The following is a 26754-nucleotide window of genomic DNA, read 5'->3' on the forward strand; positions in this document are numbered from 1 at the left end:
TTAAATTCTTTGTCGAATACTAACTTCACTACGTCAGCCTACATTGACGAAAAAAATCGAGCTATAAAACGAGTAAAACAAATATAGGAGTAAAATAACATTTTATTCTTAAACGGACTACTTAATTTTAGTATAAGTTTTATTCATCAGTCGTTTCATCGTGCCAATAGAACAAATCTTGACTCGTCCATATCAACGACAAAAGGCTAACTTTCTTTATACACGATTTGGACATTTGTCTCGGTTCACTTAAACTCTACGAATATCCATAAATCCGTAAGGACAGAACTTACTGCAAAGTCCACTGTGCGCGTATCTGTGCATTGGTTCATTGACTGAACATGTCACTCAAAAAAACAGAATCAAACTCAACACAAAAGAGAAAAAACGCGAATTTTGTTCCCGCGTTTATCGTACTATCCCCAATCAGATGAAAGAATCAAAGACTATGACAAGAACCGGTGAATCAATATCATTATCAAAGATAAAACGATAAACACGGAACAAGAAAATCGCTTATTTTTCAGTCAAGACACTTTTTGCGAAAATGCTTGTGATATATTTAAAACGTTTGTATAAAAATGTTTTCTATTATCGATTATAATAATAAATACTTATTTATAACAACACAATGGTTGAATATTTCTCTATTCTATCCTAGAGTATCCCGTTCGACGGAAGACAATAGCGAACTGTCAGTGGACCATGACCGAAGGTTCAAGATTGTCATCATCGCGTAGTCACAGATGATCGATCCTGGTCGAAGTCATCGGTCGCCACTTCCTCCTTCCTATTTCTGCGTGTTACGTATACGAACACTGTGGTCAGATAGAACCACTCGGGTGAAACAGAGGCGTACCAACGTTTCCGTCCTTTTCAACGTCGCGACACGTGCGTCCTCACATGTTCACCTCCCATAACTTAAAGTAATTGTCGATCACCTCGAGGAACCACTCGCGTCGCTGAGGGTCCTTGAAGATCGGCGCCAGCGTTCGCAGCTGCAACTGCAACAGAGCCTCGTTGCCCAGCAGCCCGTCCAGTTGCTTCAGCAACGTCGAGTCTCCGTGCAATTTCAGTAGGCTGGCGTAAGAGAATATGTAATATTGATTCCGAAGTCGTTCCACCGCCCATGTCTCGACGGTGCGGTTTCCGCTCGCCGCCTGTATGGAGCCCATGTGCTCCGCGTACCACGGCGAGAAGTAGTTGCTTAATTCCAGGTTGGACAGGTCCGCCACGCCGCGCGTCTTCAGGCGCTCCTTTATGCGCAAATACGCTTGGGGCGTGTAGACGAATACCTGGAAGCGATAGCTTGTTAGTCCTTGATATTATATTGTAAAATATTTTATATTACTAGTACCTAGTAATTCACTTCGCTACTAGATTGTTAGTTTAGTTGATTATTAGACTACTAGATCAGTTGACTATTAGACCACTAGGGCAGTTGCCTACTTATTTCATAGAATATATGTCTTCCATAAAGAGTGTTCGATAGTAGGTGTCAGAAATTCTGAAAGGCGATTCTACATAAACAAATAAGCCGAAGTTGGGTTTAAGTGTAGGTTTTTGAGGTACTAATTATTGAAATATACCTAAAATGCATGAGATTGGACAGTCTGACATTGGGACTTATTCTACTGCGGACGTGCGTTAGTTAAGTCAGACGTAGAGACATCAGTAGAATGAGTTCTCGAGTCAGTCACATTTCACGTACATTTTAGACGCTTTTTTTGAGGTCATTTACAACAGCATTAAACACAAAATAGATATCCATTATTGACGTAGGAAACCATTTAAATATTTTCCGGGTAATCATTGACTCATCCTACTGAATATGCAACGTAGGCGATGCACTTCCATTGCTGAGGTAGATAATTTTTAACTACACTATTTCGTTGTTTCTACCATTTTTTAAAATTGATTCTCAGAATCTATGACAATAAATCTCATGCATCTACAAATCATTTATCTTGCGTAAAACTGTGATTTGTGATTGCACAGGGATATAAAGTGTTTGTCGTCAGACGTACACGACTAAGTACGTAGATCTATTAACGTGGAATAGTGATAAACACGATAAATCGTGCTGTTAAACGAGCAAGGATTTTCTGCAGAGAATCTGTTTGGACAAGGATATTTATAATTATCAATGTACTCTCAAGCTATATTCGTCATGAATTTCAACAGAGGATGTTACGCAACGTTCATCCTTTCGAATATAAATGATGTAAAATATGAGAGGGAACAAGTAATCTTCGGTACAATGTCCATCAGAAAACCCTTGTTGAAAGGTAAGCGCTTGGATGTACACCATCTATAAGTCATTGGCATATAAAATTCTCAATTCTAAAGGCCAGCAAACGCAGACAGGTAGGTACTGTAAATACGTAGCTTACCAAAGACACTCATTGATGTGTTCAAACTGTACGCAAAGATATTTTAAAGCTCTAACATTTTAAGTCCTTAGCGTGAAAACGTCGACAAGTTTACTGGTTAAGCATGATCATTAATATACAGGGTGTTCGACTACAGATTGAAGGTAATATCAGGGATAATTCTAAACCACAGTTTGTCAACCCTTTTTTAATCTGTGGCTCCCTTTCGAATATTGATGTCTAAATTTAACAAAGATTTAATCAGAATTTTATTATTCTCGAATTTCACCTTACTTAAATATCTAGAGTCCCTTAAATGTTCCCTCATCTATAGGCGAACCCCTGTATATATCTACAGCGACCTTTAATCATCTCAAACAGTCCTCTCGCAGCTTTCGTAACCGCCCACCCTCACCTGGTACAGCGAATTCCCTGTAACGTAGGCAGTGATGTAGTGCGAGCCGAAGTTCTTGATGAATCGCACGACGCTCGCCGTGTCGCCGACCGTCACGTTCTCTGTTTCTCTGAGAACGGCCTCATCGATGATCATCGACTCAGCAGTGCCAGCCAACTTCTGGTTCTCTCGGAACCTAGCAACTCGTACCAGCACGTAGCAATGTTCGCCAGTGATGAAGGACGAGTTGATGCCCAGGTGGCGGGCGATGGCCGCCTTCGACCAGCTGCCAGTGAACGCTCGCCACGGCCTCTCGAGTCTCTCGAACGTGAAGTCCCTGAAATAGGCCTGCAGAAGCTGCCTGATGTTGTCGCAGAACTCCATGTGGAAGTCTCCGTCGAAGACCGCGGTCTGCTGGCGTTGCCTGCTCGCCATGGCGATGGGATTCCTGAAGACGTCTAATGTTGGCTCCCGGAAGATCCAGGTGTCGGTGTCGTTCCTGGGCACCACTCGCATGCTGATGCTCAGGTAGCCGTAGCGGCTGAAGATGTTCACGGCGCCGCCGAGACGCGGCCTCTGCGACCCGTCGCTGACTCGCGCTCCCACCAGCAACGCGACCGTCACCAGCACCAAGAATCGCGTTTCTGACCACATATCTCGCGGCTGCCTGAGGCGGAAGCACCTGGAAACACGAGAGAAAATATTAGTGGTAGATGGGCATGTTGGAATGAGGGAATGTTAGAGTTCGTCTCTGGGACTCTGGATTTTTTTCAAAGATTTAGCGATTTCGACATTTTTCAGTTTTCAAGCTTTCTATTGTAATTTTGGAGTATTCAGATATGCAGTTTTAAAATATTCCAATTTTCGAATATTCTTATTTTTTAATATTTTAATATCTCAGTTTTTGAATTCAAATTTTTAAATATTCAAATTTTTAAATATTCAAATTTTCGAGCATTCAAATTTTTGAATATTCAAATTTTCGTATATTCAAATTTTCAAATATTTTAATTTTTATCATTTCCAAATTCTCTGACTTTTCAGGAAATTAAGGGGCATACAGATACTTTAGTTGCAAATATCTTGGACATTATTGATATTGCGCTCCCAAAAGGGAGTACTGATGTATTCAGTTTGATGAGAGTTCTACAAACTACCAAAGAGTCATTAAAAAGTAAGCGTTTAACTAGAGGATCTCTCCTCGTCAGTTTTACGTGAAGTAATAATAAACTGTTTTAGTGTTCAATTCTCATCCTTCAGATATGTTCATGGCAAACTGCACAAAATTTTGTCCTTATCTTTCTTTCTTTTCTATAGCTAATTAGTTTATCAATATTTGCGTGTAAAGTATGTACAACGATTGTAAGAGTATAACGTATACAGAGATAATAGAATAATAATAGTCTTATCATTTCGTCGCTAATACCATCAGTAGTATTACAAACATTATCACTCACGATCTAGTAGTACACTCAAGACTCATTTCGTAGAGAACAGAAGACTTTTTTTTAACAAGCTTATAACAAAAAAGTTATTACTAGCATTCTATGAACGTAGAAGAAGACACAAGACCCTCAATGAACTTTCCACCATCAAAGTCACCAGACCACCTTGATACATCCAAATCCCAAGTACACGTACTGATTCCCCAAATTCTATTCGACAATATTCCTCACACACGTAAGCATGTATCTAAACCAAATCACAATTTCATGGCACTCTTAACAGCACTTACACTCTAACAACATCAACTCCAATTAGTCTTCTCTCCACTCATCAATCGATCATGATCACCTCGTAACAGTAGAAAAGGTACACCTTTTGATCGACCGAATCAGGGTGCAACTCGATGGAACTTCGCATGCACCAGGGTCTTCCTTCTGCTCCCAATCTCTGGCGTCTGCGAGCGACTCGGCTCGTCAAGTGCACGCGAGCACACGCGATGCAAGTTGCCGGTAGATACTCGCGAGTTATCTCGTTTTGTAGGTCTAGGCGTACATGGTCGAGGCATTTGCACGAGCGAAGCAGTCCCGCGGCCTTCATCCCCACCTGAACTGAACGAACACCTTGCTCTATCGGTGCTCTCTCCTGTGGTTCTTCCCTCTTTCTCCGCCTGTGTCCGGGTCCGTCCAGGAAGGCTACGAGAAGAGCTGCTGGATCCTCCAAGCGAGAGACTCGTTCCCGCTTGGTCGCGGCCACTCGGACCTGTGCATCTTGATAAACGTCCGTGTCACGAGATTGATCGCTATGCACGTCGACTGCGATTTATATACTGCGCCGTGATAACGGTATCGCTCGAACGAGGCCCTGGAGTGGTCAATGAAACGCGTAGCTAAAAATGTTGAGCACTTCCGCGCATTGTTGGCTAGCTTTTATGCTTAAGCTTTAGTGCTGGCGTTTGAAGTGGCCTGGTCCCGTGTCTTCGAGGAAGATTATTGTTACCCCGTTATTCTTGTAGTTGTCGCGATAAGTAGGAGTGAGCTAGATGGTATACGACAAATCATGAATTGAACGAGTGTCTAGAACGAGAGCCAATTTTGTGTTTGCAGTTTAGAAATTGCTTTTTTATTATTGAATTAAGTATTATTTATTTTTCTAAGTTGAAGGAGGGTGTATGCTACACTAGCTGCTTCTTTAATTGCTACAGTCAGCAATGAATTGTTTTTACGTTTTCCTGTCATTTTATGAAATGTAATGTCCATTCAATTTGGATTAGCGCTGACTGAAAAAAGTCATGGTCAGTCTCAAAGTAGCAGCTTGGGAGGGGATGGGTATCAAGGTTTCAAGATCCATTCTCTAGAAATTCAGCCTAGAATAAGAACTTCCTTGTAGCCAGGAGTTCAATTGATGTCTTCCTGACCCTCCCTCAGTGGTTCTTTTCAGGATGAGGGGCGATAATGGATCGTTGTTTATCCCTCGATGATAGTGATTACTAGGGATAACCTGTTCGGTAAGGGAATATACCGGAAGTGCTGAGGTGACTCTGAAGTTCTCAGACAGGAGTAATATTCAATAATCTTCTTGGAAGACAAATTTCTACTACTGGTCCCAGTTTCTAAGGCAATGCAGGATGACAGTTGCAAGTCTGAAGTCTTCTAGTTTTCAAGACTACTGATGTGAATTAGAATTTCTAACGACGTGACTGAAGGCTATGCATACAGCCGTGTCATCTTTTTGCACAGAAGAATGAGCAAAGTGTTTCAAGAGCAAGGCAAGTAGCATCATTGAACGGCTTCAGTCGTGCATGGATCACGTAACGCCGAAGGTTGCTCTGAGCCCTTGGACTTCTTCCAACCTGGAGCTCGTCCTAGCGATTCTTCTATGGAGAAAAACAATGATCTCTGGTTACTTGTTGAGCGAGGATACTTTTTACTAGTTCTGAGAAGCACTGTGGTTGCCTGGGTCAGTGGTTTCTTCAGTGCAGTCTCTGGTGACTTGGCTAACCTTGCTTGTTCCTTGACCTCTCTGATAAATAATGTAATACTTTCTCTTCGTAAGGTTGTCGCTAATTCTTTAGAGTTTTAAACGATTTAATATATTGAATACTGCAATACTTTTAGTGTGGCTTTTTAGTCAGGCCGCTTGGGTCATGGATAGGTCACGGATGGACTGTAGTTGAGTCATGGGTTGGCCACGATTGGGCTATTATAGGTCAATGATTGGACTACTTGGGCTACAGTTGAGTCATGAATGGACCACAGATAGGCTGTAATTGGGCTGTGATTGGACTCTAGTTGAGCCACTGTTGGGTCATGGATGGACCACAAATGGACTATGATTGAGCCATGATTGGACTACAGTTGGGCCAGTGGTGGGTCACTGTTGGATCATAGATGCACCAGAGAAGGGCCACAAATAGATCATCAATGACCCACACACTATTCAACATGTCAAATCTCGAAAACTTCTTTTGCATACGCTCACATCTCTCATGATACCAACGTGGACTACCCTAGACAAGATCGGACCTCAAATACGAGTCCCTCCTCGTAAACTTGTCGACAAGTCCAGACTAAAAACCTACACTACACTGTCTGTAACATTAATCTAGGAACAGCTGATAAAACCACACTGAGATTACTTACTCTGTCCTGCTCCATACAAGAAGCGAGAATGAGGACAGTCTTGACAGTGTTACAGATATAGAAGCGCATAATAATATCAATTAACATGGTAGAATGTGATCTTTCTTACGAATGGTCGCAGCAACAATAGAAAGGAAACGAATGAAAAAACGTGAGTCGTCGAAGCGTAGAGCAGAGATTTCTGGACTGTTGCATTTCTTGGAACTGATCTGCAACGTGGGCGTTGCACTCGTCTCACGAGTTCCTGTGACACGAGGAACGAATTCGTTGGTTCGTTACTAGAACGAACAGCATGGAATGTCACCTAGAAGAATCAGACCTTTCACCTAGAAGAATTAGAGTCTCGGTACACGTTTGTCACGATAGAACTTGAATGATGAAGCTGGTACACGAAATTAAGTTTTGGTAATAGGTTTTCATTAAATGCACATTAATTAGTAGATTATTAACGAATAAAATGTCTTAGTTTTACCGCACATTAAAAAGCAGACGACAGGTTTCTCTTTTCGAACAAAGACCCATTCACAGCGATGCAACGTCTGCTGCGTGTGCATCACGAGTGAACGTACAGGAGTGAGATTAAAGAGGATTCCCGTTCCCCTAAAAAGGACTATAGAAGAGTCTCAGTCGAGTGTTGCAACAGAATGTTGCAACAATGTGAACAGTACCTTACAAGACTTACAGAGGGTATATGAAGTGCGATCGGAGTGAAAGTGAAATTAAAGTTCCAGCGCGACATATCGACCTGAACTGTCTACATGCTTTCAATAAAACTCGACAAATCTTGCACTCCTTATCATTTTCATGAACTCGTTAATCGACCTAATTAATATTTTTCCAACATTATTGCACTTTGACCAGAGTTAATTAACTGTTCATGGAATCGATTGAGATATCGGTATGAGTAATTAACGTCCTTGATTCGCGTATTTGGTCGCACTTTCACTAATTCGCTTAAAACGACCTAGAAGCACAGTGACGATGGATTCTCCAAGGTTGAGAATATTTTAACATTTCCCTATTCGTTGCCTCCTGTGACCCCGTGACCTTTTTCATCAATTTCCTAGATAATTTATCAGTCAATAGGATGCTTCAACATTTTTCTGAGAAACACTGGGACTAGAATCATCTAGTGGTGTCGTGGCAAGCAGTGTCACAAATATCGTTGTCTCTCTGAAACGTTTCCGCTATGATAACCAGTTCTAGTTCGCATCGATCATGTCTCGAACGTCATCTGTTGATAAACCACCTACGCCAGCCCAACACAGAGCGCTTACATAATACAGAGCTTTTTATCAACTTATCTCGAAAGGAAGATCGTGCTACATACCCAGATTCGCAGTTACGATGCAAAGGAAAGTGGCCATACATATTCATGAGATTACGACAAAGGGTTCACCGTGCACAAGTGCAGTGTTCCGCGATGATTTCATCGATCACGAGTTTTCACGTTTGATATCGAGACAAGTGATAAGGGACACGTTTTCGCGCGGTAGTGTTTAATATTGACACCTGATATGTCACCAGAGAACGAGAATATTTTGGAAACACGTGGTTCGAAGTTGACACGTTCAGGATCCACCAAAAGTACACTGATTCACTCTTGCATTAAAGAATGAAAATAAAAATCACCAGGAAGATCTACATATTCTTTATCAGAAAATTAATAAAATTTGAATTGACACATATCATCGTATAAATTGCTTTGATTCTCGCATAATTTATAGAAGTATAAATGTGTTGACATTTTAGGAGGGATTTGACGTGATTTCATCGGTGCTGGAATTGCATTGGAAGTTGCAATGTGTTTAGAAAAAGGAACGTGGCACGCGTAGGAATGCACATCCGCTGGGACCAGGCGACGTTGGAATCTACCCAAATTAGTAAAACGGAAGTAGAACAGGTTCCACTTTCGCCATTCTCTGTAAAGTGCAGGAAAGTGGCTTGTCACGGCGATTAGAAGTTCACGGACGTGTTGACGGTTGAAGTTCACGCTATGCATACATGCTCCACATTGTCTACACTTTAATGTATTTAATGTTTTCATTCAGTTTCCAAGGATAACTTGTCGAAAGAGAGGTTTAATGTTTCGACTTGGACTGCTGGTATACTGCAAGGTGATATTGCACCTTCTATCAGAAAGTGAATTCCCCTGGTTGCTAATACGTGATGAAACACTTTCATTTAAGCGAGAAGTAGAAAGTCTCGTAAAATTTTGCGTTATGATCGCAGACAAACGCGATGTCTTTTCATGCTCAGTTGATAGTGTAGTAAATGATGTATATATAAACTGTTGTGTAACAAGGATAATGCATGAAACACGTTGCCGAATGAGGGAATGTGTTTATGTTATAAACAGGTTCGGTAGTCGTTTGCTAGGGACAAAGTTTAGGGTTTAACATGCTAGATACTTAGAGCTTGAGATGAGGATGCATATCTAGAGGTTGTATAATTTTTATAGAATATTGAAAAGTGGTCCAGTTTAAGGAATTTGCAAGATCATTCAATTACTAAATTGCTCTCAAATTTCCTCTGTAACAAAAATCAACGAATATTGCACAACTAAACACTGCCTGCTACAGAGTGACCCTCTCACGAGTATTGTCAACACTTACAACGCTAATAGCAATTACAATGCTTCCAGCACTCGAAGGCTTTCCAGATAAACTGATCAGTCTGTACACATCCATAAAAATCTGCCCTGAGGACCTCATCATGCAAAACAAAGCGTAATCGATCATGGTGTTCGCGCGGAAAGAGACACCTAACCGCACGATGTTCGCTCGAACCGCAACTACGTTCAACGCGTCAACCGATTCTCACCGTACCTTCTTCCACGATCCGTCGGGGATGCAGGAGCAACGAAGAAGTATCAGTCGAAGGGAAAAGGTCCTCGGGGGTGAGTCACCCAGCGTACGATGCGTTTCTGTGCGCGCGCGATAATAACACGACGAATGGCCGCGTCACGAAAAATCACCATTGAAATAACAATCGAGTACGCGCGGACGGTGCGATTCAGTTGTCGCTGGTACAAGAACCGGGCTCTACGTGACGCACAAGTCAATGGGGAAGAATTATTTAAGTAGCGTCGAGCGATTGGGAGACTTGAAAGGGGTCTTTGCGCGTCCGATTAGACGCAGGAAGCGGTGGCGCAGTGGAACGACGCTGGCTCGAAAAGTTTCATTATTTCTCGAATCGTTTAAACGGCCCCCGACTGTGTCGTAACCGCGTTATCCTGTGGGCATAATCATTTTTCTACGTCCCTGTCGTAATTCTTTCGTAAAGGCCCGCTGACATGTTATCTATGGATTATGGGAGTACGACTGGGCGTTATTGATACGGGTTTCTATTCGACCGATTGTTCGGATCGAATTTCTATTCCGTTTCTTGATTTTATGGGTTGTTTTATCACTCGTGATGCTGTTCCAGTAATCAGGAGGCTGATAGGATGATTGTTTTAGGTGAAGTGTTTATTGTCAGTCACAGAATTATTTTTTTTTGTCGTTATAGTTAGTAAATTTGATTAATGATATTGTGAAATAGAAATGAGCTTCGATTAGTAAAGGGAGGCAATATTTTTCTAGCAAGGAATAGAAATGAAAATCTACTAGACAATGCATATTGTACTTCATTAAATAGGTACCACAAAAGGATCTTCTACTACTTTTAAATATCCTTCTTGATTATATATTTTGAACCACGTTCACCTTTGACCCACTTCTATGAACCCCAGAAGACATTCTGCTCCCAGTGACCCCAGAAATATGTCAATTATTCGACGCACGTAATTAAACGGCTTTCTCGCTGCCATTTTTTCTCATCAAGGAAGAAAATTCATGATTGCGTGATTTAGCAGAAGCAGACTCTCGTTAGTGGATCCACAATTCACACGCAAGATCTACGGCACCGCAGGTTTGGGCTGAATTTCCCATCGATAGAGCCGAGAGTTCACAGAGAGAGCGAGGCAGAGAGAACGCTATGAATGATTGTCACAATTATTCCGCTCATGAATCACGATGCACGTGCACAGTAACGATGTCGCCGTTATTTGCTGCTTGACTTCGGACAGCCGACACAGTTCTCGGCGGACTCCTAAAACGGCATGTTTCACGAAGAAATGTAAAAAAGCCAAGGATACAGAGCTGATTTGACCAGCTTCAGCAGAACTCCTACAATTCTTAGTATAAATCTGTGACTATAAAGTAAAACGATAGAAGTCAGGTTTTCAAAATATCTGAGGTCGTGGTTTAATTTAAGTTTGCCAGATGAAATTTCGTGATTTTAAGAAAAGGAGATTGAATCCAAGGAAGTTTCTTACAAACTGAGAGTATAATAAAACGCGAGGTCATAATACAGAACTTAAGTTCAAACTTTCCAATGTTAATTTTTCGAAAATAAAAACATGTGCTTTAAAAATAAAAATATTTTTGCTTTAGAATTGTAGAAATGTCACAATGGGAGTTTTGTAAAAGCACAGTATTCCAGGATCATTTTTCAATCTGTTCTGAAAGTGATTCAACCGGAGCTGCGATACTGTATGGTACAAATAATGCTCATAAACGTTCAAGAGACATCTGCCAGTCTAAATTACAGCCTGATGACTGTAAAGCTCAAGGCATATCTAGCGATGCCCTCATAGACAGTACCCTGATGGACATAGGATGCTTATTTCTGTCCTACCCATCTTGCTACTCAATTAACCAGTGGAAGAGGGCCATCATAGCCCGCAGTGTTCAGCATCAGAAGCTTAGAACCCTAAATCACTTATTTAGCATCGCCATTTCTCATACCAATTGCGCTTCCCAAGCATCATCTCTGAATAAAGCGTATTGCTGTAAGCTCTGCTATTATGTCCATTACAACATGTAATTTTTAGGAATTTAGAGGAAACTAATACGCTAATTAATAGAATTTAGGGTAAAAATACCAATTACAGTGTGCTGACTAATTACTGCTCCCTCCCCTCTTATTTTCACTTACCCATAACAAAACGTAGCACTATTAAACTGAAAACACTTGGTATTATTTAAAAAAATATATTTTCAGTCTTAGGAGTAACTTCGACGTGGTTAATCAAGCTTCTACTGAATATGTAACCAAGACTGACTTCAAATAATCCCAAGCCATTCCTAATACAGTAGCATATACCTAGCTAAGCTTCTAACGAGTACCTACAATACACTAATAAGTAATGTCACATAACTCACACAGCAAAATCGTCCTCGACTGCTAATCATTCTCAAAAGGACCAGGAATGACGTGATGACGATGCCCAACAAAAATCCCGATTTCCTCGAGCATTCACAGCATCCCCATTCGCCATTGAGCCACATCTAAACAAAAGTGTCATGTCGTTCGCTGCGTGAACGCATCGATCCTATTGTTCCGCGGGTGCAGATTAGAATGACGCGGTCGTACCATTCCCAGCATTGCAAGCGTATGACGGATTTAGAAAGGGAGACACACGATTCGCGGACAGAATCCGCGGGATCTCGCGACGTGTTTTCGCCACCGTGGCGCGGAATTAATGATAAATGGAATTTATAGGCGCTTACGTGCCTGAACGTGCAACGACACGGTAGCATTATTCATCGGTGCGTTGACTCTGGTTGCACGTGCACGTTCCTTTGGAACTAGTCAATTGACCGAGGGGTTCCCCGATTATCAGGCTATTCCTTTGATACCTGATATTTTCTCTGCACGGTGAACGTGATGGGACTACTGAAAGTCCTGAACTCGATGCTTATTTACATTGACAAGGCTCTCCTATTCTCGTCGAGATCATCGATGCCACTGGTGGTTGTCTGATTGTCCTTGACGCATCAAGATTCCTTCTTCGCCGCTGTTAGCGGCGTGTACAGGCTACGTGGAATTTTTGGCCAACGTTTAGTGGAGTTTATGGTGATTTGATGGCGTCTGGCGTGGAATGGTAACGAGTGTAGTGGATGTTGCTTTGAGATTTTTAGCGACTGAAGATTTCCTGAGGGAAATAGATTGCTGATTTATGCAATGGTAGCTGCGTCTATAGAGTAGTTCGTATGTAGTGTTTTCTCGATATAGGCTCACTGCTCACTGACGAGTTTTGTAGCTTGTAGTATGGGACTGGTTTTTGAGATCAACTCGTGGTCACAGTTGTAAACTTTGATCTTGTCTTATTGAAGTTGTGTCAGTGCAGGGAAAAAATTATTTCGCTCTAAATAATTTCACTTCAAGGTAGAGCGAATATACTAACGACCTTAAAACGAAGGTATATAGTGTGTTGTACAGGAGATAAGCCTCCTGCGGTCAAGAAATCGAGACGGACTTACCCTACCGGATCACACAAGTTTATTCCACTTCCGTTAATCAACATTCCCCTCCGCATCGTAAAGGCTCCCTTCCCCCACGACACTAATTGTTATGGGTCACTGACTGAATGCTTGTTGCAAGACATCAGAAGATAACGCGAGTCCCCAGCGTTGCCGTTCCAATCACGGCCTGCACTTGTTGCGACTGCACACTTGTTGCACTAATTCGTCCAGTTGCTACGACCACGACGCCTCCGTTCACGCTTTGATTGACAATGTGGTTTAAAAATCAATCGAAAGAATTTTTACATTACATATTTAATATTCTATCAAGCTATCACTAGAAGCTACATAAACATTCAAAATGATAATTTTTTAGTGCAAGAGGAGTAAAAATAAAAAAGTTACTACTATTTGAATTTGATTTTACTTATCATCAATCTAATACAATTTTAGTAGTGTCAAAAATTCTGAATCCTGTATTTTTTTTCAATTTTTTACTCTCTATACAATTGTATAAGAATTACTTTAGAAATTACTAACACACAGACTTCCCCATTTATCGCTGGCTCTGAATTACTGTCGTTGCGTGACAGAACAATCTTTACAACTTCCAAACAGGAAAACGAAGACTGCAGCCTCGACACGGTTCCACGTTACGACGTTGACGAATACGCACACGCGATTGTCGCACGAAGATAGAATTTGTAACGCGATCAGCATTATCGTCGAGATGTTAAAATTTCTGATGGATGAACGCGCGAGGTGTCATTGACAGGGACTGACGATAAATATTCGCGGATCATGCAATATTGACCTCGACTCGTGAAACCTTTGATAGAGCTCGCTCGAGTCCCTCATTTTTGTAACATTTTGTAGAATTAAAAATGAAGGCTTTTATATTTTTTTATAATACAAAATTGAATAAATATTCAAAAATTTCTGTAGAACTATTGCAGTCAATAATTATTGATGTTGTAATGTACTTTCTTTCACCATGGTTTTTATACCTCTGGTGTCATAATAGTATTGAATAATGAATTTATGTATCTGGAGTATGTCTAATCCAGGATCAAATGTGACTTGCTTCATTTTTCTTTATTTAGAGAATTTCGTATGCGTGGCGGTCGAGGTCGTTCACTCGACTGACGCATGTATGTAAATTAATAGCGAGTGGTACAGGATCTCGATAAGAAAACGCTCCTTTTATCGAGGCTAGACAATTAGGGATATTTACAGCACGTATAACTGTGCAAACTGTAAACAGACTGTTACACTCGTATCTTCGAGCCTGGAGACTTCATAACTCTGGTCGAGAGCTATTATAGCGACAACTGGGCCAGTTGATTGTCAATTATTCGTTTGACGCTCTTATCAAAGCTTCCTGTTCCGTTTGGAATATGTTGAGAATTTATAGATACTCCAAATGGCAAAAAGGATTCGGTAAAAAATAAATCTTTGAAATTAATATTGAAATAGCTCATTGAGAAAAAAAATGATAGGATATTGCTCTCTTTGTAAATCGTTAAAACAGAAAAAAAATTACTTTTGAATGCCTATAATGTATTATCAAATTGTCTGTTTAATGTTCGCACTCGTATCACGCATACAGTATCACGGTTATCAATGAATTCGACGCTGTCAGGAGCCAGCGGTCCACGATCCATTAATATCCCAACAAATTTGTGTTTACGACACCCAGCGTTTGCACATATTACAGATGTGTCAACACTGAACGTGGCGCCATCGTTTATACAAACGATTGATAACGAATCAGTGGCATCCGCGTTATCCGCCGACAGTTTCACGCGTCGCCTTTTTTGTCATGTATTAAAATATACTGGTCCATCGCCCGACAGATAGAAGAAATTAAAGATAACGACTACGAATGAAACCACAAAATTATTTTTGCATGAGATGAGTTCAGGGAGAAGCGAAATTGGTTCTTAAATGAGAGTCTTGGAGAATAACTGTTTCTAGCATTTTTATCAACTTATGAAAATTATAGCAAGTCACTAGTAGCGAAGTGTATTAGGTAGCTTCGGTAGTTTTGGGTTTTCTTCATTATTCTCGGTACTTGTTTCATTAGCCAATAATGTGGTTTTTCCATTCGTAAAATATCCTATGCAAAATAATGCCACACCTGTCCTGAGTTTCGAGTCAGCGGAGTCTCTTTTATCTCAGAACAAGTAAAACCAGATTTCTGCGCCTCGCTTATTATACCTCGTATGATTGTTCGACATACTTCGACTCACGGAAGAAGAAGAAACATATTCTTTTTGCATCCCCAGGAATCAACCTGACATTTACGAAGGCATTTTAAGTGCACCTCATGAATCCTATAGCAGAACACCACTAATTTTCCGCGAATATCTTGCAAAGCTTTGCACAATCGAGCTCTTCTTGCAATACTCTCAATACCTGCTCCAAAGAAGTTCCTTTCCTCTCACAATACCCTACCTCACTTATCGATATTTTTCTCATCGCGAGAATAACAGAAGACAAAAAATTAATGCATTCCAGAAATCCAAATATAAAACAGACAGACATTAAAAATATTCTCCTCGATCTTCAACAAACTCAACATTTTCATAACAACTCGCCATTTCGTGATTTCAAATGCGACGTCAATGCATTTTCCAATTCAGTGACGTCGCTGCCATCCAGCAACGACCACTTTTTAGGAAAAAAGGAAAAAGATCTCTGCAAGGTTGGCTGAATAATTTCCTTGCAGCAAGATTTCTTGTGACATTTGCACAAACATGCTGGTGGCTGGTTGTCGGCTCAACCAGCCGAAGGAACGCGTTGTTCGTCGCGAACCGAGGATCATCTTGCGCCACGTATCTTAGGGGAAGACCGCTCGAGGAGGCAAAGGTATCTCGTGCCGCATGAGAAGCCAATCGCGAAGATCTCGACGGGAGTCACGTTCTCATCGGGATCGTACAGAGGCGAATAGTTTCGCAACAAATGCACAGTCTAGCAGAGTTCATCGTTTTAAAGTCTGTCGTGGTTGGCTTGCACCTCTTTCCACAAACCACTTGCATAGTTGAAATATTGACGGAATGTTCAAAGGGTCGGAAGATGAAGTAAATGTTCAATTTCTTGGAGAGCTCGGCGAAGGTTCCAGCATTATGCTGTTGTAAGCTCGTTTTTGTGTTCACTATGGGCAGATAGGTCAATATGCTTGCGTTATAATATTTTTATGGCCACAGGTGTATTGTCCCACCCTCGTATCGCGATCTTCAGGTGGCATGATGGGATCATAGTACACATTTATGTTAACTCATCCTGTCACGACTGATGTGAGAAATATCCATGAATAAGTTATGCGACTGAATAAACTGAAGATTGTGAATTTTCTATGCATTGCTCTGAATAATTTTTCATAATGCCATTGCAGTAACTCTATATAAATATAATAGTATTACATACACACACCAGTTGTAAAATTAATCTCATTTGCACTGAAATCTCTGATAACAAATTAAGCTGTTCCTACATGAGCTGACCTCAGAGAGATATACCTACTTCACTAGATAATACATAAAGTTAGTGAGCTGAGTTTATAGAGAGGAAACACTGTGCATCGTTCCTCCAGCTGGAAGGAGATAATGATTCCAATTTCTGCTGTCCTACGAACGACGTGAATGGCTTTGAGACATTAACCTCAAGTCATTTTCGCATTGAGCAACGATTTTGCGGTTTATACTTGATTTACCAGGGCGTAATAGCTGACGAGGCGAAGTGTGAGTCGTCGAATCGCGGGCGAGGAGGAAACTATGCTTCACTGAAGGTGATTCCTCAAGGCGATTGCTTAATTCTCTCAGATTCTACCAATATTCAGTAAATGATGTCAAGAATGCTACTGTTTTGTGAAGCATTTTAGGTGACATAGTTTTTTCAACTTTATATGGAATATTATACATCACAAATCAGAGATCTATCCATGAAAGAACACTAGATTAAATTTTCTAACACTAACAGTAAGTAAGACGCAGAAATGAAAAAAGATAATTTTGAATACAATACTGACACTTCGGTTCTACATAAAGTAAAGTATTTATTTTAAAAAACAGTATCTATAGCTTGCAATTTCTCCTACACCTACTAAATCATCAAGAATAATTTCCACGGATGCCCGAAACGCATCGAATAGATAGACACTTCAACTCGTACATCCTGTTAAATCATGGAGTCTCTAGTCTATATTTTATGCTCCATAATACCAGCACGCAGAGAATTCAACTCCTATTTATATTTTACGACCAAGTGTCTCTTGGACGATATTCATAGACAGTAATAACAATATTTCAGTGGTAATGTACGAATCAATCGGTTGTACGCGTTAGTAGCGGCCAATGATGTTTGTAAGGTCGCGGCGCGATGATTTGCCGCGATTAGAGTATTTTGAAAGTACGTAAGTGCATACATTCAAGTTCTCAGTAGTTTCCTTGCAAAATTCTGCTCCCGATCGGTACACGCGGTACTATTCCGAGGCTTGTTCCTGGTTGAAAATGTGGGTAAGTAGTATAAGGACGGTCACCCGCGCTCGCACGTGTACATGCTCGTTCTCCTTCTTTGTCCCGTGCACGAGACACGCCAGGCGTATCCGTGTGTCGTTGTCGCAGGGATATCGCGCTGGTCAAACGAGCGTGAAAGTGCAACGCCGCGATGCCCGATGATAAACGCGGTGAGAGCTCGCGAATAACCGCGCGCGGTTTCTCTATCGCGCCGCCGATCGTTCGTTTAAGTACCTCCTGCACCTGCGATCGCTTCTAGCCACTAAACTCGTTTCATACTAACCAATAAATAGATCCTAATGTAATGGGAGAGTGAGTAGATTTGATTCGTTTTAGCTGACTCACGCTGCTCTTTCATATGTTCAGGAGAGACTGCAGTGTATGGCATAGGTGAGATCATGTGTTTCCATTGTTGTTTGGTGGAGTGTCTTTGTCGTCTTTGTTTTGGTGCTTAGACTGAAGTGTGAAGAATTGAGTTTTTCTGTGCCACGCCAGGATGAGTTAGAATTTATTAGGCCACGCCATGTTGCAACTAGGTGTGACGTTATAAGTTTGTTTATGTTGTGCTTTTGTGAAATGCTGTGAAGTGTAACACCTTGCCACGCCGTATTACCTTCTATCAGATCGGTTAGTGGGTGTCACGATACGTCTGTCTAAGACAGTAGATGCCACGCCATGCTTCATCTGGCCAGAATAGTACGCGCCACGCTACATCTGCTTAGGGTAATAAGTGCCACTTATTTTAGTCTAGTTTGTTTAAATCAAAGGGTGTCACGCCATTCAATCTTGCCAGTGAGGCTTACGCTGTTCGGGATGATGTCAGGGTTAGCCATGCCATGCAGGGTTGCCTCAGGGTTGGCCATGCCATGCAGGGTTGCCTCAGGGTTGGCCATGCCATGCAGGATTATGTCAGAGATGGCCACGCCACGCCCGACTGTATCAAGGCATGCCACGCCACTCTAACGTATATAAATTTATACTATGGTAAATGATTTTATAACTTACTATCACTTCATATTTCGTCTGCCATGCCATCACACATAGTGGTATAGTAATACATTCTGTATAATGCAGCTATGTATTATACTACTGCACATAATGCTGCACCAAGCCACATATAATTATGTCATTCACGCCTCATTAGCTAGAAATACTTTGTATGATATATGGCTCTACATGACACCTAACCACGCCACATTAAATATACAGTATGGATATACTGCATTACCAATCACCATATAAAAACTCAAACATGTATGCTGGAAACTCTTTAACAGTGAAGTTACCAAGGTATATTAATTTCCATAAATTCGGAAGTTATTCTCTTCAATTCAAACAATTACAACAAACAAAAATTGTCATGGATTTTAGTAAATCCTACGACCTTCTATTTCCTTCTTCATTCTAACCACCTTTCACAAGCTACATCGACCCATGTGCAACATTCGCGACTTCCTGCTCGCATAAATTCAGAGTCCCAACCGTTCCAGCAAAATGTAATTAAAGATAATAGTCGTTGGTTGAATAGTGTTTCTGAATCATTGATTTTGCGTTATTATAACGTACATTGGCGTGGTTTGGCGCAATATTAAGTCACATTGTTCCACTCTAATTTTTCCAGATCATATTGTACACCTATTGACCGTCGATAATCGCGCGCAGAATAGCACAAGCTTTTATACGCGAATGAGCACCGGCGACGAAATCGGTTCGCTTGCTGAAACGTGTCCCGGTATTGAGTAACAGAGGGCGATATCAATTATGAACTGTGCTGTACGCGTATTGGGGCAAACTACCATGGAGAAAGTATAATAAAGGCAATGAAAGTTCACTGTGATAATCGATTACGAAACGTTTTCAGACTGAACTGGACCAATTAATAACTGGAACTAGAAGTTTCATGTAAGAGCATAGATTCTTCTGGTTAGCAACGCTTCGTAAAGAAATCTAATTTTCTACCGCTTAAGGAAGAATAAAAGAGCTCTGATGAATTTACGACCCACTAGACTTCACTTCTGAACTCTCATTTTAATCGTCATTGAACATTCATCTTGCTTGGGTCGAATACGAAGCTTGATGAACTTCAACGCTCACCTTGACCAATATGCCAACTTTTCAGAAATGAAGCAGGCGTTATCCTTGAAAGATTTCGAAAAATATTGCTGTCTGTAGCATTTCGACTTCGAAATTCGTTCGCGGATTGGGTAATACGTATGCTAACCGACCGCACAAAACTCTGAAATGTAAAGTGTTTTTCCTTTACCTCCGTAGACGAATATTTGTGAGGGAATATTAAAACGGTTTATTAAAGTAGACTTTAATTGGAGTGGAGAACTTCCACTTTGAGAGGAGAAATTTTCTGCCAAATGGAAGATGAAACGCTCGCACAGCTTGCCCAGCTATTAATCTACGTTGTAACTTACGCGGGAATTTGAGCATCTGTATATTAGAACACAAATCAAAACCCTTGTTTTCGCACGTGTTCAGCACATGTGCTGAAACGATTCATCGCATCCCTTTGTTATTTAAGATCGAGAGTATTTAAAATTATTAATGACATCTTCAGGATGCTATCTTCTAAAGATACAATTGGCAACGTTACTGTATTGATCACTCTATCGACACCACGACTGAAAATTGCACAGACCCAGCTGACTAGACCACTGGTCCTCCAAGTACAACGAGTCCAAGGCTACGATGCCGCAATCCTACTTTCAGCAGGTTCTGTCGTCTTTAGCCTAGTAATTATTACTAGACATTTTGTGGCTCGGTCTTCCGAGCAATTCCGAGGAACAAGAATAATACAGAAAATAAGCAAACTCTGCAGTGAAAGAACACTGTGTCGTAGTGTTTCCATTATAGAAGATTTGAAAGAGAATTGAATTTGAGTGGGAAACATTTTTTGTATCCAACTTTTTCTCACATCGGTATTAAAAAATTCAATCTTAAACAGAATTAATTATAATTTCAACAAATATTTGGAGAAGCTGCCTCTGATTAAATGTGATCTCGAAATAATTTCATTAATTACCTACTCGTTGTCCAAATAAAATTTTGTGAATTTCTGATCTCAAATGTTTAAACGTTCAACCACAGACAAAGTAAAAAATTTTCAAGTAATTCTGAAATGATGCGCTCTTTTTCGTCAGTCTCTCCAAAATTATGTCACTTTGTGGAACGTGTTACGTCAAGCAGATTGTGCGTACCGTGAGAGAGAAACAGTTTTCGTTACATAATAAAATGTCCTTAAACTCCTCGTGCAATCCCTGCAAGAGTCTCTCTCGTTGCACGCTTCTTTTACGGGGGGAAGCCACATTGAAACACGCATTCGTGATACTATCGCGATTGGAGGATTGTCTGCATGGCGATATCGCGATCTACTTGGATGCAACGTGTTACCCAACAGCAGCCATCGATATTTCGAGGTCAACGCAGATGAATTTTTCCTCGGTTTTGGAGCTCTCTTTGCATGCCACTCTCGCGTATTTTGATCACGATCTCGAATAATACAGAGAGAGCCTCGAATGAAACTGCGACGCGTAATCCGAAGTTTAGCACTGGGAAGGTTGAATAACGCGTTGGGTAAGTCGATACATGATATTCGAATAGCGAGGCTTGTGTGTGCATGTTCATTTCGAGGATGCAAGTTCTCTTCCTGAAAGGAGGCCTACTTTAACGAAGTGGCTCGCGATAGATTAACTACCTGAGACCAGAGATATGGAGTAGAGTTCCAGTTATGTAGTAGTTGGAAACGTGACTGTTTTCGTTTCGTATTTCGGTATATTATTCGAGACAAATGTAGAAGTGTGTCCACAGTGATAATCTATATTGGTGAGTTTATTGCTTAAATTTTACTTGGGGCTAATACTGTTAAAAGTTGGAGGACACTTTGTAAATTAAACAGAACTCGAACTAATGCACTTAAAGAAATCCCTGTGAAGATAGCTTCATGTGGAAATACTAACTTTCTTTTGACTACATATATATATACAGATATCTAGTCGAGAATAAAATAAATGCATAGAAATGTCTATATGTAGACAAGTTCTTTTCTGTGGCTTTTCCAGAGGAAACAATTCCTCTGGACCTACAGAAAACAATGAAATAATTGATATTCTATTGTATCAGAGAAATCATAGTTCTGTGAAGTCAGGGCTACAGAGAAAGTCCGAATCGTTGCTTTATTCTTTGTGCCCGCGTTTGGTGCAAACCATTCCTGACACAATCATCATCGATAATTCATTTATTCAGATCCTCCACTCTTTGAATACTTTATACTACCTCAATATGTAACAGCAGGTTTCATCAATCTTTATACAAATGCTTTTAGCACTGTCTTTTTAATAGGTCGAATGAAAAATATATATGGAACCTTAATTGAAAATTGTCAATCATTCGAAAATATAAAAACGAAGTATTCGAAAGTCAGAAAAGAGGACATTAAAATGTGTAAAAAGTCTAAAACTGACGAATTAAAAATTAAATTAATTTTAAGAAGGAACATCGCAAGGGAAAGATATAGACATTCCTATAATACAAATTATTATAAATATATGTACACGAACATTCCTACCTTTTCATTGATTTAAGTAACCTTTTTGGGAAAATTACTTAAGATAGAACAATCAAACTTTCATTGAAGACATTAACTATTCTGATACTATCTAATATTCAAGAGGAGCAGAAAATATTTTACATGGAAACGAGCAAGCTTTCCAAAACTAGCTCCAAAATCTAAAAATCGAGTTTTACATCCCACTTGCCTGCCAGCCTCCCTTAATAGTATTAACTTTTCATGTAGAAACTCCACCAGCATTTTAGGATCAATCTGATATTCATATCAGCGAGATATATACAGAAGAAAATTCGTGTCACTAACACCAGACTTCATTTTCATGACAAGAAAAAGCTCCAGCATTTCCACCCAGTCACTCTTCGAAACGTTTAGCCTTATTCTCTTAACGTTTACAAAAATACACGTCAGAAGGCGTGGAACAGAGAAAAATGCCAGCTTGAATGGGGCACACGAAAGTATGCATCGTAAGTAGGCACGTGTATATTCGGCCGCAGCTTCTCACGCTGGTGCATGCTCGATATCACACAATTTCCTAGGCCCCTCTCTCTCTCCCTCTGTCGAATAAAGCAGCTTCGTTCAAAGGACTCGAATTTTTGTGAAACTAGAGGAACATTGGAAATAGTGCATTCTTGAACAGGAAGTTTCTCAATTTGGATGCGAAAACGTGATGGGGCACAGGGCCACATGGATTCAAGCACAAAGGCTAACAAGAAGGCTCCCGAATTTTCATTTATACCAGCACGTTGCAGTCGACACGGGCAAGCGAAACAATTTTTTTAAAAATAGCGAGAAATTGAAGAACTCATGATGAAAACAGCACTCGTCAAATTTTACGATTTTTTTCAACCTATTTCATCACACACGTAATACATCTACTATGATGAATATTTTGTTAAAAAGAACATCCGCCAACTGAATAAGAATTAAAGATGCTACAGTATTTTTTTGCTTTCCTAGAAAATGACAAAAAAACTGACAAGCATCATTTTCGCTATGAACTCTTCAATTTTATAAAACTACCCTTATTCATTCGAGGAGACATCTAGCGCACCGATTACGCAAAATACATACATTCGAGATCTCAATTACACCTGTTCCGATATACATGCGGAGCGTTGCAATTAAGCGACTGGCTTCGATGATGCGATATCAGATCGTGCCACTGATCCTGTCTCGTGACGATTGCCTCACTCGGTTCGAATCGAAGAAAAAAGAAAAATTTCAAAAGAAACATCTGTGCATGCTACTAAAACATCGACTTATTGAATGGTGCTGGCCTGTGACAACGACACACACCTGTTTGGTCTTTATACCGAACAATTAACGAGCCAGACTCACCTGGAGCGTCTCAAGGATTCTCCATCTCTTCTCGTCCCTCGTTGATCCCCCAATGCCGTCGCAATCTACGTGGATCCTTCGCTGAAGCTCGTGATCATCTCTCTTCACGATATCGTAGGAAGAATCAACACTTTGGTTTGCATGCACTATCCACGCACTGTTTTACTCACTATGGGTTGAACGAAGGTCAGAAAAACGAGACTCTACCGCGATAGATAGATCGCCAAGGTATTAACACTTCGACTGTCGTGTCACGATTGGTTTCAGGTTTAGTTAAGAGCAATAAACAAGAAGCATTTGCTGCAACAGTCATGGAAGATGATCAGAATCTTTTGGAAAGTGAGATAAATTTGTAATTCAGTGCAAGAATGATTGTTTCTATAAGTTCATAGATATTAATAACTCACAGACAATGAAATTTGGAAACATGTTTCATTATTGCAGCAAATGAAGGATACGTATGGTATAAATTTTATCGATTTTCTTGGATGAAGAAATTGATGAACTGGGATGAACTTGGATGAAGAAGAGTTTTTGGAAGAACTGAGATCAAGAGAAGAAAAACTTTACTGATTCCACTAATCTGAAAAATCTATAGATATCTTCCAAAATTAGTGAATAATCGTGGAGAAAAATTGAACAGTTTGTGGGTCATTGCTTCAACGTAAAATCATAGATAAAAGTTCCTACGATTCTCTAACTGTTATTATTCTCCTATCAAAGGTAACCCTCTCAGTTCAAGGAAACCATGTACGGGTTCCTAGAAAACATTTGCTATGAACTATGGACCTATATACGAGTTCGATATCAGTGCACCAGGAGGGCATTAATCTCAAGTTTTCGCTTGAACGATATTCCAATGTTAGTAACCTCAGAAATATTCATGACACCAATTCTACACGAAATCATTGCAAACTACAGGCACTCAACTCCAAAATTATTCTACTTTATCAATATATCTCCCTCACCCTCCAATCCCCATCACAAAAAAACAGAAAATTAGACTCACTACCAAAGTTTCTCTTCCACGAACAATCTCCTAAAACCACTCTCCAACTCACAACCAACCAATTGAACATCTGCATAAAACAGCCACGACAATCAAAGCATCAATACCTGCTCCACACGTCACTCACGATTTCCCCAGTCTCTCTCGATCCTCTTTTCTCTTATCGAATCCTCTCGTCGCTAGATCCTCTAGATCCAAGCCTCTGCGCAGGACCAAGCCGGTACTTTCCAAGCTTATCTCCGCCACCACCGATCGGTTTTAATCGTCGTGTGCACTGAAACCTCGATCGCCAACGCGGACCGATCGATAAGCAACCGAGCCTCCTGCGAGTCCCGACGGACTCGAGGACAGCGTTTTATTTCTCTGCAGAGGCTGTCCAGTCGAGGATCGCGTCCTCCGCCGCGGGGATCGATCGATCGATCACGATCGGCGTTGTTCTCCGCTCCTCGATCGCGACGGGCCACGATCTCACCGTGAGCAGCGAGCCACCGCGACTGCGGCGACTATTTCGTATCTCCTCGCGGCGAGCGGGCCGTGCGCGCGCGCACGCAGCCGTGTGTGCGTCCCACGGCCGCGTGTGCACGCAGCGCCCGCTAATAATCGCGCGCGCGCAACAACACACCGCTACTAAGGAGGAGGGGATGAAACGAAGGCTCTAACCTCGCGGTGGGTGGTAAACGAGATAAGGAGGATCCTTTCCCTCGAGGATCGATCCTTCTCCTCGGGGATCCAACTGGGCACTGGACATGCTTCTATTTTCAGGCCGAGTGGACGATCCAGGGAGGAACGGGTTTTCCTGGGTCCTGAAAAATCGACGATTATCGTTGCTTTTTATCGGTGGTTACATCGCAGATGCGTTATTTATGGGCGAGGGATCTGATGGGAGCGTGATTATGGAAATTTTCGGGGCTAGTGGTGGCGAGAGAGATCAGTGGTGTTTTCAGATGAGGAAGATTCTTTCTGTCGTGGTGTGGGTGTGGGTATATTAGGAGATGAACTGATTCAGTTTATAATGTGAGGAGAGGAAACTTGGAGGTAATCTTAAAATGTTGTGAAATCTAGAAGTGTTGAAGACATATGGGGAGTTAAGCAATTTGATCTTTGACTAATAGTTAGTACATCAATCTTAAGATTTATGAAATTCAGAAATTTAGGAGTATTGGAGAAATGGAGGGGTTGGCTAATATGATGTCTGCGTGTTCCAGATCGTGTGTTTGTTATTTGGATCACTGTACGTCAGTAGACTGTTTGAGCACCAATCGAGCGATTCACGCAAAAACGAGGTAAATATGCAAGTGACAAAACGAAGAATAATAGGTTTTGCAATCGGCATTTCGCTTTTGAAACTTCATCGATGTCTGTTGCAAGGGACAGCAAACAGTCTGGTATTTCGTAACAGCCTGATCCGTTTCGCCTCATTACGCGTGAACTTCCTTCGCTTACGGTCAACTCTTCCTCTTGTCGGTTCTTGGATAAGCTCGAATCGGCGACAACTTCGACACCCAACTTCTGTTTTCAGCATCGTTCGTTCTGAAGAGTCAGACTCAATGACTTTGCTCCTTCTGTACTACTTTGCCACTCATTTGCAACATTAATCAACTACCTAAGATCAACATAATGATTGACTCTCAATTGATAAAGGGTCTTTTAAACAGCTGAAGTATCAATAAAAAAAATGATCACCTGAATAGTTAATTAAAAGATGAAAAAGGTTAATAAGAATATTTAGATAAATCTCTAATTTCCATATTCCTAAAGTAAACAGTCCATGACCTTCCACTATATTCTTAAGTTCAGAATCTCCTCAAAATCTTTCACCAACCAAGGCAATCATTTGCATAAATATTCATACACAAATCAAGTTCACCTCATCCTCCGAAAATAATTCCAGTCCTCTGACACACTTGTTTCCCTCATTTGAATTCCAGTTCCCAATACATACGTCAAATCAAAATGTGAGTATCAGCGAGATACACCCCCACAGAGTGTCTATCTTGCCTCCACAGTTGTACATTCATAACACAGAACTGCAGCAACCTTGAAAAACGTTAACAATCCGCCAAATGCGTCTCTGCCTCGCAATCCTTCCGGCAGACTTGTCGATATAATTAGCAAGGAATCATCGTCACTGTCCGTGTAATTAGCGCCTGATGAAACGTGCGCGAGCGCGCGA

General features: G+C 40.9%; 1 protein-coding gene across 5 annotated transcripts; it reads right to left on the reverse strand.

Moving 5' to 3' along the window:
- Window positions 1-434: 434 nt before the first annotated feature.
- Window positions 435-24831, reverse strand: Tsl (membrane-attack complex domain containing protein torso-like). 5 transcript variants are annotated; one of them, XM_076374659.1, is made up of 4 exons: window positions 24689-24831; window positions 23573-23872; window positions 2788-3448; window positions 435-1295 (listed from the first exon to the last, which is right to left on the reverse strand). In XM_076374659.1, exons 3-4 carry the CDS (start codon window positions 3418-3420, stop codon window positions 900-902), a joined length of 1029 nt encoding a protein of 342 aa, XP_076230774.1. In that variant the 5' UTR covers window positions 3421-3448; window positions 23573-23872; window positions 24689-24831; the 3' UTR covers window positions 435-899. The 5 variants fall into 5 exon arrangements, with proteins under 5 accessions (XP_076230774.1, XP_076230775.1, XP_076230773.1 ...); XM_076374660.1 differs by having other exon boundaries at window positions 23573-23741; window positions 24689-24709; XM_076374658.1 differs by lacking the exons at window positions 23573-23872; window positions 24689-24831 and adding an exon at window positions 18272-18395.
- Window positions 24832-26754: the final 1923 nt, after the last annotated feature.

The sequence above is a fragment of the Calliopsis andreniformis genome, chromosome 3, assembly GCF_051401765.1.
Source record: "Calliopsis andreniformis isolate RMS-2024a chromosome 3, iyCalAndr_principal, whole genome shotgun sequence".
NCBI classification, from domain to species: domain Eukaryota; kingdom Metazoa; phylum Arthropoda; class Insecta; order Hymenoptera; family Andrenidae; genus Calliopsis; species Calliopsis andreniformis.